The sequence below is a fragment of the Molothrus aeneus genome, chromosome 24 (genome assembly GCF_037042795.1).
Source record: "Molothrus aeneus isolate 106 chromosome 24, BPBGC_Maene_1.0, whole genome shotgun sequence".
Taxonomy (NCBI): Eukaryota; Metazoa; Chordata; class Aves; order Passeriformes; family Icteridae; genus Molothrus; species Molothrus aeneus.
The window spans coordinates 5,919,978-5,936,641 of NC_089669.1; the positions used below are offsets into that span (position 1 = coordinate 5,919,978).

General features: G+C 54.5%; 2 protein-coding genes across 3 annotated transcripts in view; both read left to right on the forward strand.

Annotated features, from left to right (window-relative positions):
* Positions 1-3,754, forward strand: part of KLHL12 (kelch like family member 12) — a 28,017-nt gene extending 24,263 nt beyond the window's left edge. For both annotated transcript variants that reach the window (XM_066565343.1, XM_066565344.1), the window contains 2 exons: positions 698-884; positions 2,208-3,754. In XM_066565343.1, coding sequence (XP_066421440.1) covers positions 698-884; positions 2,208-2,334 — 314 coding nt within the window. In that variant the 3' untranslated portion in view covers positions 2,335-3,754. The remainder of the gene's footprint in view (positions 1-697; positions 885-2,207) is intronic.
* A 4,599-nt stretch (positions 3,755-8,353) lies between these two features.
* On the forward strand, positions 8,354-11,473 carry RABIF (RAB interacting factor). The gene is made up of 2 exons (XM_066565362.1): positions 8,354-8,539; positions 8,606-11,473. The coding sequence occupies exons 1-2, from the start codon at positions 8,354-8,356 to the stop codon at positions 8,846-8,848; spliced, it is 429 nt and encodes a 142-aa protein (XP_066421459.1). The 3' UTR covers positions 8,849-11,473.
* Positions 11,474-16,664: the final 5,191 nt, after the last annotated feature.

Consider the following 16,664-nt stretch of genomic DNA (forward strand, 5'->3'; position numbering starts at 1 on the left):
GTACCCCCCTCCCTTTACCTGTGTAATCCCTCTCCCTGGCTGAGATCATCCCCAAACCCCCACCCTGGCTCTCTGTCAATCACTCAGCATCCCATCCCTTCCATCCAGAAGTTTCAGTCCAGGATGTCGAATGATAGGCCAGGGGTCAGCCCCCCAAGCCTTGCCCCATACTCTGTCCTAAATGTCCATGCCCCAGTACCCATCCCTTAGGGTCACTTATTGGTTGGTAAGATGTTATCTACTTGGGGTTTCCACCTCCCTTTAAATGTAACCTTGGCACATCTTCCTGGTGCTCTGGGCAGGAGGCCCCCTAAGGTGCAGGAGCTCCTCAGAGCCCCTGAATAAAACCTTGGATTAACCCCTGCTAAGAGTCAGCCCTTTCTCTTCTACCGCTGTCTCTGGTGTCTCTTCTGCTGCAAAGGCGCCAGCCCAGGTGCCCTCAGCACCCTCGGGGCACACACAGAGAGTGTCTCCCTGCCAGCCCAGGTGCCCTCAGCACCCTCGGGGCACACACAGAGAGTGTCTCCCCCCAGCCCAGGTGCCCTCAGCACCCTCGGGGCACACACAGAGAGTGTTGGGGCTGCTCCCCCGGTGTCTGGGACTCGGGACTGGCCGAGGGTTCCTGAGGGGCTCCCAGAGGGACAGAGACACTGCCGGTGTCACTCATGGGTGTGACTGTGCCACCTTCTCTCCGCAGGGGCTGGCGTGGCTCTGCTCAATGACCACATCTACGTGGTGGGTGGGTTTGATGGCACTGCTCACCTCTCCTCAGTGGAGGCCTACAACATCCGCACCGACTCCTGGACCACGGTGACCAGCATGACCACGCCGCGCTGCTACGTGGGGGCCACCGTGCTGCGGGGCCGGCTCTACGCCATCGCCGGGTAAGCCTGGGCCCTGCCCCTGCCACGGGGCTCTCTGTGAGAGGAGACACCCACAGGGTCACTGTGCCCAGCCAGAACAGGCAGCTCAAAGGTCCAGTGTTGTGTTTGCAGGAATGATGAATCCGACTCCATGTTCTCAGAAGGGTAATTTATTACTTTATAATACTGTATTATATTAAAGAATACTATACTATACTAAAGAATACAGAAAGTATACTTACTAAAATGCTAAAAAGATAATCGTGAAAACTTCTGACTCTTTCCAGAGTCTCAACACTGCTTGGCCCTGATTGGCCAAAGAGTCAAAACAACTCACACCAGAATCCAATGGAACAATCAAATATGTCTCAGTTTGGAAAGCCAGGTGTCTGCTAAGGAAGGCAGGAGCCTCCCCTGAAATGGAGAATGTAAACCCTCCCCACCCCTCTGAACTGCTATAAATTTTAAATTAAGGGGCTCTCAGGCAAAAATATGGGAGCAGGAAATAACAGTTCTTTAATAGGGAAGAAAATAAAAGGATAAAATAAACAATGCAGTAAACCAAAACAACACTGACGGAGTCAGAACCCAGCCTGACACCCTGTGGGTCAGGCTGTTGGCAGCAGAACCATTGGAATTGTGTCTCAGCCCTCCTGCAGTGCCAGGGCTGGTTCTGCTGGAGCAGGGATCCTGGAGAAAGGTGCAGTCTCTGCCTCTGAAGATCCAGGGGCAGAGGCAGCTGCTGTTCCTCTGGGCAATCCAGTGCAGAAGCTGTGCTGGTGTTCCAGAATCTCCAGATTATATCCAGGTAGGAATGCTTGGCTCCTCCCTCTGGGCTCACATCTCCCAATGGGATGCTGTAGTTCTTATCAGCCATGCAGGGACATTCAATGGCTGTTATCAGCAGGTGTCTCCTCCCAAGGGAGGAGTGATTGTGATCACTCAGAGAGAGATCACAAGGAAAGCTGCCCACTTGACAAAAGACAACTGCCATACCGATGGTAATAGAATACATCTTGCCTTGCCATCTGGAACAACCTGGGGTAAACAATCCCCAAACACATTCCATGTGAGCAAAACACAGGAGAAGCAAATGAGATAAGAATTGTTTTCCTTTTCTCTGAGGCTTCTCAGCTTCCCAGGAGAAAAATCCTGGGCAAAATTTCAGAGAATGTGAAAGCCACAGTCCAGGGCCCAGGCAGGCAGGAGAGCAGCAGCAGACAGCAATGGCAGCCTGGTGCAGGGGTTATAATTTGGGCTATTCCAGCCTCCCAGGAAGAGCTCTGAATGCCTCAGCCTCTTCCTCCAGCACCCTCCTTCATGTGTAACTTTGTGTCCTGGCAGATACGATGGCAACTCACTGCTGAGCAGCATCGAGTGCTACGACCCCATCATTGACAGCTGGGAAGTTGTCACCTCCCTGGGGATGCAGCGCTGCGACGCCGGGGTCTGCGTCCTTCGGGAGAAGTGAGCAGAGGGAACTCACAAAGAAAAACATTCTAAAATGTCTCGGCTGGAGGAAGAGTCCCAAATGATTTGCAGTGACTGTTCTTGAGAGTTGTGGATGCTGTGGGAATAGGCACCAGAACAGCAGCTTTCTGTGCTGCTTGTGACTAGAGCATGTGCATAACTGTGTGATCTCAGCAGTCATTTGAAATCAGGGGCTCTGTGGGAAGCTGGAGGAAGGGGATGAATGGGTCAGGAGAAGCTGCACTCTCTGCTGTTCCTGTGGCTCAGTCTGTGGGCAGAGCAGAGTTGCCCCAGCCTGGTCTCAGGCAGCCTGGTGACCCCTCCCAAGGACATGTACATAGCCCTGGGTCACCTCTTCAGCCTCCGCAGGACCCCGCGGGTCCTCGGGTCGCTCTCAGCCGTGTGGATGTGTGAGGCTGAGCCCAGCTGCTCTTGTGTTCCAGCTTCAAATCATTGTGTACGTCCTGAATGTTCCAACGTGCTCCCGAGCACTGCAGAGCCAGCCTGGGTGAGGTGTGAGGGGCCCTGAGCTGTCACTGTGTCTGCAGGGCTGCACAAAGGAGTCGAAGGTTAAAGCTGTCAGCCGCTGTGACCAGAGCCTGAGGCCACGGGGCAGAGGCAGGGAGGAGCTCACTGCCTGCCACAGAAGCATCTGCAGGTTTGTGCTCTTGATCAGGTGCTCAGCAAGGTTCATCACATCGTGTTTTCTCAAAAAGCTTGACAGCTCCAGCTGCAAATGATGTGTGGCACCGGGAGCTTGGCCATACCTGTGCCTCACCCTGTGAGGAGGCCACCTGAGCTGAGGCCAGGAGAGCAGGGACACAGTGGCTGCTGCCCACCAAGGTCCTGCTGGGTGAGTCCCTGGGGATTGTCCCCAGACAGACCTGAGCCCAGCACACCCAAGGCAGCCTTTCACTCAAGTTCATTGTGTTGGTTTTCCTTTTATCTAGGATTTTTCTGCTTCCAGGGCTGTTCTGGAGTGACATCCAGAATTCTGTTTCGCCCTTTGTTCTCAGCTGTTTATTCCCCTGTCTCATGACTCCACATCCTGTGACAATTGCTATCCCTGGCCTGCCCCATGAGCCCAGGTGAGGCTCCACCAGTGGCTCCCAGCAGCTCCTGGAGCACTCCCTGCTCAGCATGTCCTGCCTCACTGTCCTGGGAGCACAGGCTCCCCTCTGCCATCAGCTTGGCCCCACAGTGCCTGGGCTCCATGTAGTGCTGCTCGTTGAGCTTCCTGCTGACTCCTTGCTTGGGGACAGGGTGGGATCAGGGACGTGGTAGCATGACCTAATGATGCACTTTCAGCCAATGCTCTGACCTTCTGCGTTTGTTTCTATCACACAAGTGTTCTGTGGTTTTGTTTCCTATGTTTATTTTTTAATGAAAGTATAAAGAATAAAATATTTCCTGAGCCAGTAGGAGTTTAGCTTCTGTTCTCTACCTTCCAGACATGACTGACTACTGTGTGGAGGGTTTGTGCAAACCCTGTGTTAGACAGGCAGCTGCCCTCAGGTTGTCTCTGCCCTGCAGCTTCAGCCCAGTGATGAAAAACAGCTGCTCCAGCTGTGGCACAGAGACCAGCCAGGCCTGGAGAACTCCCTAATGAGGGAATTTCTTGCAGGGTTTGTTGGAGAAGAGCATGGAGCAGAGAGGAGGAAAAGACTGATGACAGTCAACGGCAATAATGAATCATCAGGGGCTGAACATGAACTGCCTGGTGCCCCCACAAACAGCTCACCACTCACTCCAGATGTTCAGGAGCCTCTCCTGACACCTGTCCCCAAACTGCTCCATTATTGGAATAATACCAATACAGCTAGACAGGACGTGCCTGAGCTTGTCTGGCCCTTGCTGCTGAACCAAATAGCGGCATTGTGTGGTGTTTGACCCCAGAGACACTTTTGCCTGGCTGGGTGTGTGGTGTTTCACCCCACAGACACTTTTGCCTGCCTGGGTGTGTGGTGTTTCACCCCACAGACACTTTTGCCTGCCTGGGTGTGTGGTGTTTGACCCCACAGACACTTTTGCCTGGCTGGGTGTGTGGTGTTTGACCCCACAGACACTTTTGCCTGCCTGGGTGCTGCAGTTGGCACATGGGGACAAGTCCAGGCCTGCAGGAGCTCTGGTGGTGCTGGGATGGAGCTTCCCCCATAACAGGGGCTGCTCCTCAGGTTTCCCTCTGTGGAGAAGCTTTAAGGGGATGGTGAAGGAAAGGAGTGGGTTCTGATGGAGGGTTTGGATCCAGAGCTTTATTCTGGCCCTCAGGCCTCTGAATGCAGCACCAGCTCCAACAGAACTCCCTGAGCCCGTGGCTGCTGCTCCTTTAACCCCGGGGAGAGGGGCAGGGAAGGGGCAGGGAGCCACCAAGCAGGGACAGGAGGGGAGGGACAAAGGGACAAAGGACACCTGGATGGCCCAAGGCCCCCCAGGGGTAGAGGGCATCCTTTGGATCTGCCAATCACTCGAGGCCCTTCTGGAATGCCAGGACTGACAGACAGTGCTGGGAGGGGAAGGAGAGGTGACTGACACACCTGGGAGGGAATTATCAGGGGAGGGACCCGGGGTTCTGAGGTAAACCCTGAAATCACAGTGCAACACTCCATCATTCTTTGGCCAGTGAGGAGTGGGGAAGCAAAGAAGGGAACAGGTCCCGTTTGGGGAGTGCAGCACTCCCTGGTGCCACCCATGGATCTGTCCCCCTGTGCCCTCTGCCACCTGCAGGGTGCAGGCAGTGCAGGGGGAGCTGCCAGGCTCTGATGCTGCCCCTGGAGCTGTCAGGAGCTGCTCTCCCTTCCCTGCCCTCCTGCTCAGGGCTCAGGGGGATTCAGCTCCAAAAGTGCCGTGTCCAGTGTGTGGCTGGGCAGAAACTCAGCAGCTGGGCAGGTTGAAGGAGCAGCAGCAGAAGTGGGTCACAGCAGGATGTGACCAGCAGATCCACCCCTGCCTTTCCACGACAGGATGTACTGAAGGGTTTCAAGAGGAACTTCAAGGTGTTTCTAGGGAGGCAATACACAATATAAATCTTCAAAATGCCCCATGTTGGTGCTGGAGATGAGAAAATATCCTGCTGAAAGCAAAACAAAGGGACAAAATGTTCTGCTTGGGAGGAAACTGGTATGGATTCTTCCTGGCCAGCAAGAGTGAAGCTTTTCTTCATGAATGATCCAGCAGAAAATGCTAAAAGGCAGAATTGGAGTGAGTTTTCAACAGAGACAGCTCCCATCCAAGACTTAAGAATTGGCCAAAGATCCTTTTAGTGGGTTTTTATTTACCTCCTGAACTGTCCACCAGGACTGTAACAATGAGAGACCCCACTGCAGCCACCAGCCCTGACCAGCCAGCCCAGCCTGGGGCCACAGGCTGGAGACATCAGGGTGCTGTGGTGCCACTGGGGTTCCTGGGCTGGGCCCTCCTCAGGAGTGCCCATCTCGTGTCAATGTGACCAGGGGAGAGCAGGGGGGGTTTGCAGCCTGCAGCAGGGCAGGCAGGGCTCCCCTCCCCACATCTGGCTGGGATCTCGCCCCTCACAGCCTGGGTTACCCCAAAATGGGGATGTGCACACGGGGTACAGCCAGACAGAACCGTACAAATGTTCTGCTCCAGACTGGGAGGGAAAGGCCTCCTGTTGGATTTGCAAGGATCCCCCGACGCCTGGGAAGAATGATGTGCAGAACTCCATGATATCAGAGGGCTAATTAATTACTTTATTATACTATATTATACTATAGTACAAAGAAACCTAAAGAATACTAAAAGATACTAAAGAAAACTCGTGACTGTCTCGCAAAAGTCAGGACACAGCTTTTTCCAATTGGCCAAGGAAACAAAACAATCCTCAGCAGAATCCAATTGACAAACTCCTTCAGATAAGCTTCCAACACGTTCCACATGAGCACAACAGGAGGAGCAAATGAGATAAAATTTGTTTTTTCTTTCTCTGAGGTTCCTTGGATTCCCAAGGAACCCAGGAATTCCCAGGAAATATCCTTGGGAAGCTGTGCCTTGCTTGTCTCTGTGAAGAGAAATGTGGGCACAGGCCTCCCCCACTGACCCCCCTGCCAAGCAGATGTGGGCAGGAGCAGAGCTTTGCTGGCTGGTGTGGGGCAGGGGTGACCATGGGGAGGCTCTGAAGCTCTGGAGAGAGAGAGAAGGGACCCTGGAGTGGCTCTCCCTGCTCAGGTGCCTCTGGGGCAGCCCAGGCAGCTCCCAGGGCAGGGAGGGATTTGAACTCCCAGGAATGTTCTGGGGTGTTTTTCTCAAACTGGTGTTGACCCTACATGAGCAGGAAGGAACTCACAGAATCCAAGGATAATTGTACTTGGAAAGGGGAAGCTGGGGGTCTGTAACCCTGATCCAGTTTGGATCAGGCTCTGTTGAGTCCAGAGCATCTCCAGGCATGGGGGTTCTGGGACTTCCCTGAGCCCCAGGACAGGACCCTGTCCCCTTCCCTTGGGACAGGACTGGACCCTGTCCCCTTCCCTTGGGACAGGACTGGACCCTGTCCCCTTCCCTGGTTGGTGCCTGGCTCAGGGCAGCCCCAGGGCTGCTCAGTGGCACTGCTGAGCTCCTCACCTCCCCCTGCTCTGCTCCTCACACACCCCCAGATGGGGCTCAGGAGCTCAAATGCCCCAAACTCTGCCCCAGCCTCAGAAGCTCCTGCCCAGGTGCCAGGAGGGTGGGGTGATGCCTCCCAGCCACACTCACACCCCAGCTCATTGCCCAGCCTGGAGCCTGAGGTGAGCAGCTGGATTGCTGCAGAAATCCTACACCTTTATTTAGTGAATATCAGTGAATATTTAGTGAATATTCACCTCAGCCTGCTCCCAGGACAGGATTCTTGGGGGAGGATTCCCAGTCCAGGATCCCAGTCCAGCATTCCCATACAGCATTCCCAGTGCAGGATCCCAGTGCAGCATTCCCAGTGCAGCATTCCCAGTGCACCATTCCCAGTACAATATTCCCAGTACAATATTCCCAGTACAATATTCCCGTACACCATTCCCAGTACAATATTCCCGTACACCATTCCCAGTACACCATTCCCAGTACACCATTCCCAGTACAATATTCCCAGTACACCAGTCCCAGTACTTCATTCCCAGTACATCATTCCCAGTACACCAGTCCCAGTACTTCATTCCCAGTACATCATTCCCAGTACACCATTCCCAGTACAATATTCCCGTACACCATTCCCAGTACACCATTCCCAGTACACCATTCCCAGTACAATATTCCCAGTACACCATTCCCAGTACTTCATTCCCAGTACATCATTCCCAGTACACCATTCCCAGTACAATATTCCCGTACACCATTCCCAGTACACGATTCCCAGTACAATATTCCCAGTACTTCATTCCCAGTACATCATTCCCAGTACACGATTCCCAGTACAATATTCCCAGTACTTCATTCCCAGTACATCATTCCCAGTACACCATTCCCAGTACAATATTCCCGTACACCATTCCCAGTACACCATTCCCAGTACACCATTCCCAGTACAATATTCCCGTACACCATTCCCAGTACACCATTCCCAGAACAATATTCCCAGTTCAATATTCCCAGTACACCATTCCCAGTACAATATTCCCAGTACAATATTCCCAGTACACCATTCCCAGTACAATATTCCCAGTACAATATTCCCGTACACCATTCCCAGTACAATATTCCCAGTTCAATATTCCCGTACACCATTCCCAGTACACCATTCCCAGAACAATATTCCCAGTACACCATTCCCAGTACTTCATTCCCAGTACACCATTCCCAGTACAATATTCCCAGTACATCATTCCCAGTACAATATTCCCAGTACAATATTCCCGTACACCATTCCCAGTACAATATTCCCAGTTCAATATTCCCGTACACCATTCCCAGCCCGGCGCTCCCGGACCCTCCCGGGCACAGGCAGCGGGGCGGGGCCATCACAGCGGGGCGGGGCCACAGCGATGGCGTCATCGCTGCGCTCTGATGACGTCACTGTATCGGCCCCGCCTCTCGCCATGGCGGCGCCCTGCGCGGAGATGGAGCCGGCGGCGCCTCCGGCCTCTGCCCCCGCCGCTCCCGCGGCCGCGCCGGGCTCGGCCGGGCTCGTGTGCGCGCAGGGCCGCAACCTGCGGGCGGTGCTGTGCCAGCGCTGCGGCTCCCGGGTGCTGCTGCCCGGCGCCGCCACCTTCGCCCGCCGTGAGGTACCGGGGGGTTCGGGGGGTGGCGGGCGGTGCCGGCCGGGCGGTGACGGCCCCGTGTCTCCGCAGCTCCTCCTGCCCGCCATGAGGAAGAAGGCGGCGGCGGCGGCGGCGGGCGGCGGCGGGGACGTGCTGCGGGAGCACTGGCTGGTGCGCGACATGTTCTCCTTCGAGAACGTGGGGTTCACCCGCGACGTGGGCAACGTCAAGTTCCTGGTGTGCGCCGACTGCGAGGCGGGGCCCATCGGCTGGCACTGCCTGGACGACAAGGACAGCTTCTACGTGGCGCTGGAGCGCGTGGCCCACGAGTGACGCCGGCCCGGGCTGGGAGCCGGGCCCGGCCCTCGGGAGCCGCGAGAGCCCCGCGGGGGCCGGGCAGCCCTGGACTGACCGCGGCTGGGCGCCCCGAGCCCCACCGAGCACGGCCCGCCTGCCCCGCGGCCTGGCTGGCCGCAGCTTGCCTGCTCCCCGGTGTGACCGACCCACGGCTCCACTGTCACCCCGTTTCCCAGATCCACAGGCTGAGCAGCGTCAGGAATCGCAGCCCGGGCACAGCCGGCTCCTCACTGCACCCACACGGGAAGAGTGTTGGTGGTGGGAGGGTCCCTGTACCCTGCAGGGACAGCTCACCCTGACATCTTTGCCTCGTAGCCCCAGTCTGGCTGCTCTGCCACTTCCCTGGTGGCTGCTGTTGCTCCAGGGGGCTGAGGTGTCTCTCGTGCTGGTGGCCCTGTGACACCGTGTGAATGGGGGCACTGGGACAGGGCACTGCACTGACAGGACTGCTGCACTGAGTCCTCGTGGCAGCTGAAACTGTCTGACCTGCAGCCACAGCAGTTCCAGGGCTTAAGGCTCAATCTTCTGTTGATTTTCAGAAGGAATGTTTGCTGCCCCAAGCTCTAACATTTATGTTCTCCAAAACCTCATCCCACCTGACAGCTGTGGCACCTGAAGTGAGTGTAAGGCATTCCAACTAATGTGTGCAGTCCTATTAACTGAGTACTTGGGAACAAACACACAGGTAGAATGTGCAGACAGCATAAGCTGATAGAGCAGCAAACAAAGAAAATGTGCCAGACCATGGAGCTTTCAGGCAGCAAGAGTGAAGAGATTCCAGCCTGAAAAGCACCTTAATCATTGGACAGGCAGTGCTGAAGCATGTCAGAACATAGGAGTGTGTGTAAAACAGTGATGTCAGGAAGGAATTTCTCTTCTGTAAAAGCTGGTGGTAAGAGTGATCTGGGATATTGTGACCAGTTTTGGTTTCTGCCTTTTAAAAGCTGGGCACAGAGCTGATTAAAGATGGAAGGAGGCTGCAGCAGCCGTGGCTCTCCCTGCATTTATCACTGCTGGTAATCGTGGCCCAGCTCATTCTCCATTGCTGAGCCCTGTGTGAGTGACACAAGAGCTCTCCAGGGGGGCTTTGGGCTCCCTGGTGCTGTCCCTCTCTGTGGAACACATCCCTGTCCTCTGCTCCTGAGCACTTGGGTACTAACCCAGCTGGGAAGGTGTGGCTGTCACCGTGCTGGGTGATGGACTTGTTTGTGCCACCTAACTCAAGGTGGAATGTAGGGTGCTGCCCCAAGGCTGTGGGAAGAACCTTTCCCTTGCCCCTCTAATGAAACAATTTTGCTGGCAGGGCTCTGTAAGGCAGGCAGAGCTGCAGATGAGTCTCCCAGAAGAGGCATCCTGACAGCAGGAAGGGCAGAAACAAGTCCCTTCTTCCTGCAGTGCTTGAGCACCTGCACTTCTATGATTTGGAGACACTGCCTCAATGTGTGGCCTGCTCTGGGGCTGCTCTGTCAGGAACCTCTGCTGTGGGCAGTCAGGATTTATCAAAGCAGGGAGAAAGGCAGAACTGGGGGCTGAGGGCTGAGGAGCAGAAGGCAGATCCTGTGCTGGGTCCTTGCTAAATGTGTCAGATGGACATTTGTCATGGAAACTGCTTTTTCCCTCCTGCCCTTCCTGTCTCTTAGCCCTAAGCCCAAGGACTGCACAGGTTCACCAAGGAGATGTGCCTCAAAGGACAGGAGAGTTTCACTTGGGTTCTGCACAGGCATGGCAAAATGGTGGGATCACATCAGTAATTTCACACTTTCATTTGGATTATTGTCTCTTAGGATATGTGTTCTGACCTGAAATACCCCAGTTACAGTTCGTGTTACTTAAATATGCTGTACTGCTCACACCTCATTTTGAAGGAGCCACTGTGCAGAACAGACTGTGGAAATCAGCTTGACTAACACTGAGTAAATGACCTCCAAGAAATGGCACCTGTGGATTCCTGAGTAGTGGGTGGCACTGGGAGGAGCTGGGGGTGGTGGCAGCCTTCCCAGTCAGTAGAACACCCCTGGAGAGATGGGAGAGCTCAGGTCAAAGCCTTCACATTGGAATGGCAGCAGGAGAGGGGAGCTGAGTCCTCCATGGATCCAGGTGTGCTTTCTGCTGGCTCTTAAATGGGATCACACAGGCTTGAAATGCTAAGAAATGAACAGTGTGATGGGAATTCTTGGGAAGAAGCTTTTGTACCATGAGATCTTGGGTGTCATTCAGCCTCGGGTAGGGTCTGGGTTCCTGCAGCTTGGACAGGCCACGAGAAACCCCTGCAGTGCTGGTGGCACAGGGACCTGGGGCAGGTGATGGGACAGCTGTGCAACCCAGCTCTCAGTCAGCACCTGGGCCAATTCATGTTCCCAGAGGTGACTGAGAATTTCAGGGAGGTGGGGGGAAGGCAGCATCACTGTGTGGGATTTGAGCTCAGGCAGCTCCACTGTGCCGTCACTGGAGCTGTGGGGGAGGAGTGTCCCAGTCAGCAGACATGGCCTGGGGGAAGAGCAGCTGCTGCTCCACTGGACACATCACCAGGTCTGGGATCTGCTGAAGCTGCACCGTTCCTGTGTCAATGAGAGCTAATAAAAATTCACATAGACTCACAAATATTTTCACTGCTTTTTTTCCAGCATGCTGAAAAACTTTTCCAGTTGCCTGCACTAACTCCTAGAAAATAAGGGTAGACAACCCTAAGGCATGGAAAGCACTTACATGGTACCTAGGAAGCCTCACCTTGCAGCCCCTCTTTCTCTATCAATACCAAGACAGTAGAGAAATCCTTATTTCCACATGTAGATGACTTTATATTAATTTGAAAATGGATTCTTCTATTTAATGTCTGCATAGATTTGACTCCTGAGACCATCCTGTGTTAAGATGTAGCAGTGCCTCGGAACAGTAACAAACTTGCCTCCTTTGCTCCAGCCAATCCCTCCAGCAAGGTTCAAGGGGGCAAATAATAACAATTTTGTCTAATTGCTTCCCGGTGTGGATTTGGCAGGATCTCTAGTGCCTGCATGCCTGGTTTGTTTGGGTCAGTGTTTATATGCCCTAAATGTGCTCAGGATGGTTGAAAGCAGACCTTGCTCCAGTCTGGCTCTGGTACTGGGATGGGTTCACAGCCCAGAGCTGTGGTCTGGTTCTGGCATTGGCACCTCCTGTAGCTTCACCTCTCTGCTCCCATTCCCACCCAAACCTCCCACTGGAGCAGCTGCTGAGCCCTTTGTATGTTCAGTTTGATAACTTGGGCTAAAGCTTCCTTTCTTGGCTGCTGGGTTGACACATGCAGCCCGTGATCGGCTCCAGGGGCAATGGCAGGATGGAGGCCATTCCTCCTTTTTGGCAGCTGCAGGCTGTGAGATCAGCTGAGCTGTCCTGGGGAGCTGCCACAACTCATGCCTTGCACAGAGGTCACAATCACACTCTTCCTTCCCTAAATGAGTTACATTTCACTGAACCAGGTAAGTGGTGCATGGAGCAGGGGCTGGGATTCAAGGCTCCCTCTTTCCCAAGCTCTGCAAGTCAGCAAAAGCCTGGGTGCCTGGGCCTGCCAGGACCTGAGGCCTCTCCTTGATTCCTCCCCTCTGACTGGGAATCTTCAGCAGGGCAATGGTGACAATGTGGACTTTGAAGCAGTAGCTTGGAGAACGTTGCTGTTTGCTCCCTGCTGTGTCCTAGGGCTCTCCCATCCAGCTGAGGCCTCACAGAGGAACCCAGCAGGGATGAAGTGGGATCTCTGCAGCACCTGCAGTGTGTCTGTGGGACCTGCTGCCTGCAGGTGTGGAAGGGAATGGCTCAGCAGAGTTCAGAGAAGAGCTGTGGCTGATGAAAGCAGGGCCAGCTTGGCCAGGGAGGTGGTTGTGGTGTTCCCTGTCCTGCACAGCTCATCTTGCTGCATTCCCTGAACCTCTCTGTGAGCAGGGACTGCCCCATCAGCACAGGCAGTTCTGCAGGGACCTGGATGGGAGAACAGGGATTTCTGAAATGAGTTATGCATTTCCCTGAAGGTAATTTTACATATCTGACATTACACTCCCTGGCAGGAACATAAGTAGGAGGAAAGGAAACAATTGAGATGAAATAGCTTCAGGGTCCTTGGACAACTGGTGCAGGGAAAGCGTCCCTGCCTCCCACAGAGTCAGGTTAATACAGGCCAAACTCCAGAATCAAAGAAACACTAAACCACCAAGTATTTTGCCAAAAACCCACCAAGTATTTTGAAGCTGCCTGGGGACACAAAAGGAAACCACAGCAGATGAGTGGAACTGGCCATAAAAATGCAGAGAGAGCATGAGGGCTTTTATCAAAGCCAGCTTTGTTCTCTTTCAACCAACACTTTTATGCATTTCAGCATAAATACTTGAGTGCTGAGTTGTGAGGCAGCCAGGTCCCTCCAGTGCAGCTTTGGTATGAGCACAGCTGGGCCCCTCAGTACAGAGAAGAGGGAGGTGGCAGCCCAGCAATCCAGGTGAGCCTGTGGGGCTGCATGGGGGAGAGAAGGCAATTTTCACAGGAGTGTGCTTTGGAGTGCCCCTGCACCTGAAAATGACCCAATCTTACACAGTGAAAATCGAGTGCTTGGCTCCCTTCATGTGACCCCTGAGGAAGAGTGAGCAGGTTCCAGGGTTGCTGAGATAACACTTCCATCCTCTGAGAGGGGGAAGCAGCTCTGGAAAAAGTGTTTCTTGCATCTTTTCTAAAACTGAATGGAGCATGGCACAGTCCATCCCAATGGTTGCTGCAGTTTGGCTTTTGAAGTGCACATAGAACTCCAGGAGAGCTGCAGGGGTGGGAGCACCTGGGGGGAGGATCTGTCCCTTGAGCATCCCAGAGCCATTTTCTGGGGGCTTAAGACATGAACAGAGACATCAGCTAGTCATATACAGCTTCTGCCTGGAGAAAACCCTGCCAGGGAGGGAAGGGCGCCTGCCTGTCAGCCGTGTGGGCTGAGCTGGGCGGGACAGCCTGGGGCAGGTTTGGAGCCCAGAAATGCAGCCGGACAGAAATGCAGAGCCCAGAAATGCAGTGGGGCATGTGCTGCCACAGCAGCCGCCCAGGAGGCCGAAGCAGAGGGCCAGAGCCGCGTGTATCAGAGCCCCGGCTGAGTGTGGCAGGACAGGGCAGAGCTGCCGGCGGCTCTGTCCTTCACAAACCTTTCGGGGTAATTTGCGTTGATGGGATCCGAGTGTCCTTGGGGCAGAGCTGCGCTGGGAGCATTCCCTCGTGGGTGTGTTTGTCCCCGCCTCTCCTCGCTGGGGAAGCAGCAGGGTGTGTGTATGCTCAGCTGGGCTCCGCTCCCCCTTTCATGTTCCTTATCTTGCAGAGGCTCTCGGTTCCCTGCGGGAAGCTGACAGTTGCTGTAATCGCTGTGCGTGCAGAGGGAGAGCGCTCCATCTGCTTGCTGCCCGGAGTACCCTGTGCCATTGTTCCAGCCCAGCTGGAAGAGATGCCCTGAGAGCAAGGGAAAATGAGCAAAGCCGTGTCAGCACAGGTATCCTTCCCCTCCCGAAGGAGCTGGCTCTGCGCTGCCTGGAATGCTGTCCATGGCAAACAGCCAGAGCACAGCTCGTTGCACAATCGCTGGTAATTTGGAATATCTGGCAGTGGAACGTGAGGACATGGCTTCTAGAATTTGTTGCCTCATTCTTTCCTGTTCTCTTGGAGGACTTGGTTCTCTCTGCCAGGCCATGGCATGTCCAAGGGGCTGGCACCAAGAAAGGCCAGGACCTGCCAAATAGAACCCAAAAAGGGTGCTTGGAGAAAGGGGCAGCTTCAGGCTCCAGAGGGAGGGATCTCCCTTGAGGAGGAACACCCAAGTGTGAGCGCTGTAGCTGTGCCTCAGCAGCGATCTGGGGGCTCTGTGCCCTCATCAGCTCAGTCCCTGCTGCAGCCACAGGTGTCCCAGCCTGGCTCTGGTGCCAGCACTCCACAGCCCTCATGATGCTAGCACTGCTCAGGGGGATCTGGTTCCATCCCTTTCCTCAAGGCCCCTGCTAGGATATGGGGGTTTCTGTTGGGATCCCAGTATGCTGGCACCAAAAGGGAATGTCTTGTGTGTAGCTGGATGGTACCCAAGACACAGCTCCTGATTTTGGGAGAGGTGATCCCACAGTGCCCAGTGCTGCACAAACTCAGGGCAGCACAACTTAAAGTGCAGTTCACTGGGACCCTCTGGCTCACTCCTTGGCACCCCCTCCCTGCTTTCACAGACAATTAGTTTGTGCTGCTGATCCAGCTAAACTGGTCTTGGCACAGAGGTCAGTGAGAAGAGGCTGTTCCACGTGCAGCTGCACCACAAGGCCACTGCAGGACTGGGTGCACTGGTTGAAGTGCAGTGCACTGCAGAGCACCTCTGCCTTGTCCATGCACCCCTGGGCAGAGCACTGGACCACCTGGAGCTCTCCAGCCAGGTCAGTGCCTACAGTGCTTCAGCTCCTCAGGGCTAATGGGGGCATGAATGCTCAGCTCTGTCCTGGTGCCCTGCTCTAATCCATCAGTGTCACCATGAATTTCCAGAGGGTCTCAAATCTGAGCCAGTGGACTGAGCAGTTTCTGTTCCTACCTGCTTTAATGCTCAGCACTCCACAGGATTCTCAGTACAACCACCCTGTGTGCACTTTGGGTAGCAAGAACCAACTCAGGTCTGTGACACTTCCCCCAGCCTCTGCTTCCTGGCCATCACAGATGGAGGAGTCTGGACTGTGGATGTACTGTGGTTTAGTCCCAGCTGGCAGCTAAGCACCAACATAGCCCCCCATTTGTAATGGCAGGGGAAGTGGAAGGTGAAAGTGAGAAAACTGGTGGGTTTACCTGAAGACAGGTAAATAATGAAAAAGAATTTTTTAAAAATATAAGGGGAGAAAACTAACAAAGAGAGGAAAATAGAAACCAAGAAAAGTGATACAAGAAAGTAATCGCTCATCACCAACTGCCCTAAGCCTGGCCAGACCCCACCATCTCCCTATCCTCTGTTTCAGGGCTGAGCATGGCATCACATGGTCTGCGATATTCCTGTGGTCAGTAAGGAACCACAGCTGTCCTGGCTGTGTCCCCCCAGCTCCTTGTGCACCCCTGGCCCAACACTGGTGGGTCAGGGTGAGGGGGCAGAACAGCTCCTGACTCAGTAGGAGCTAAATCATCCCTGTGGGATCAGTGCTGTTCTCAGCACAGATTCCAAACAGGTGCTGTGGAGAGCTGTAACTCTGCCCCAGCCCAAAGCCCTACAGGATGTGCCCTGCTTGCCACACTCACCCACTGCACCTCTGCCAGGTGCCATGGTCACAGTCAGTACAGATGTGAATGTCCCAGCTCTGGGAATAGGAATGAGCTGGGCCCTGGTGCTGCTGCCTGAGCAGAAGGGAGGGGAAGCTGCACAGCAAGAGAGAGCTGGCTTAATGAGTTATTTTGGTTACCCACACTAAAGGAATCACTAAATTGCTTGGGTTGGAAAGGACCTTAAAGCTGATCTTGTTTTCACCCCTGTCATGGGCAGGGACACCTTCCACTATCCCAGGCTGCTCCAAGCCCCATCCAGCCTGGCCTGTGACACTTCCAGGGATCCAGGGGCAGCCACAGCTGCTCTGGGCAACCTGTGCCAGGGCCTCCCCACCTTCACAGGAAGGAATTTCTCCCCAGTATCCCACCCATCCCTGCCCTCTGGCAGTGGGAAGCCATTCCCCCTCATCGTGGCATTCCAGCCCTTGTCCAAAGTCCCTCTCCAGATCTCCTGGAGCCCCTTTAGGTGCTGGAAGGAACTCTAAGGTCTCCCTGGAGCCTTCTCTTCTCCAGGTGAATACCT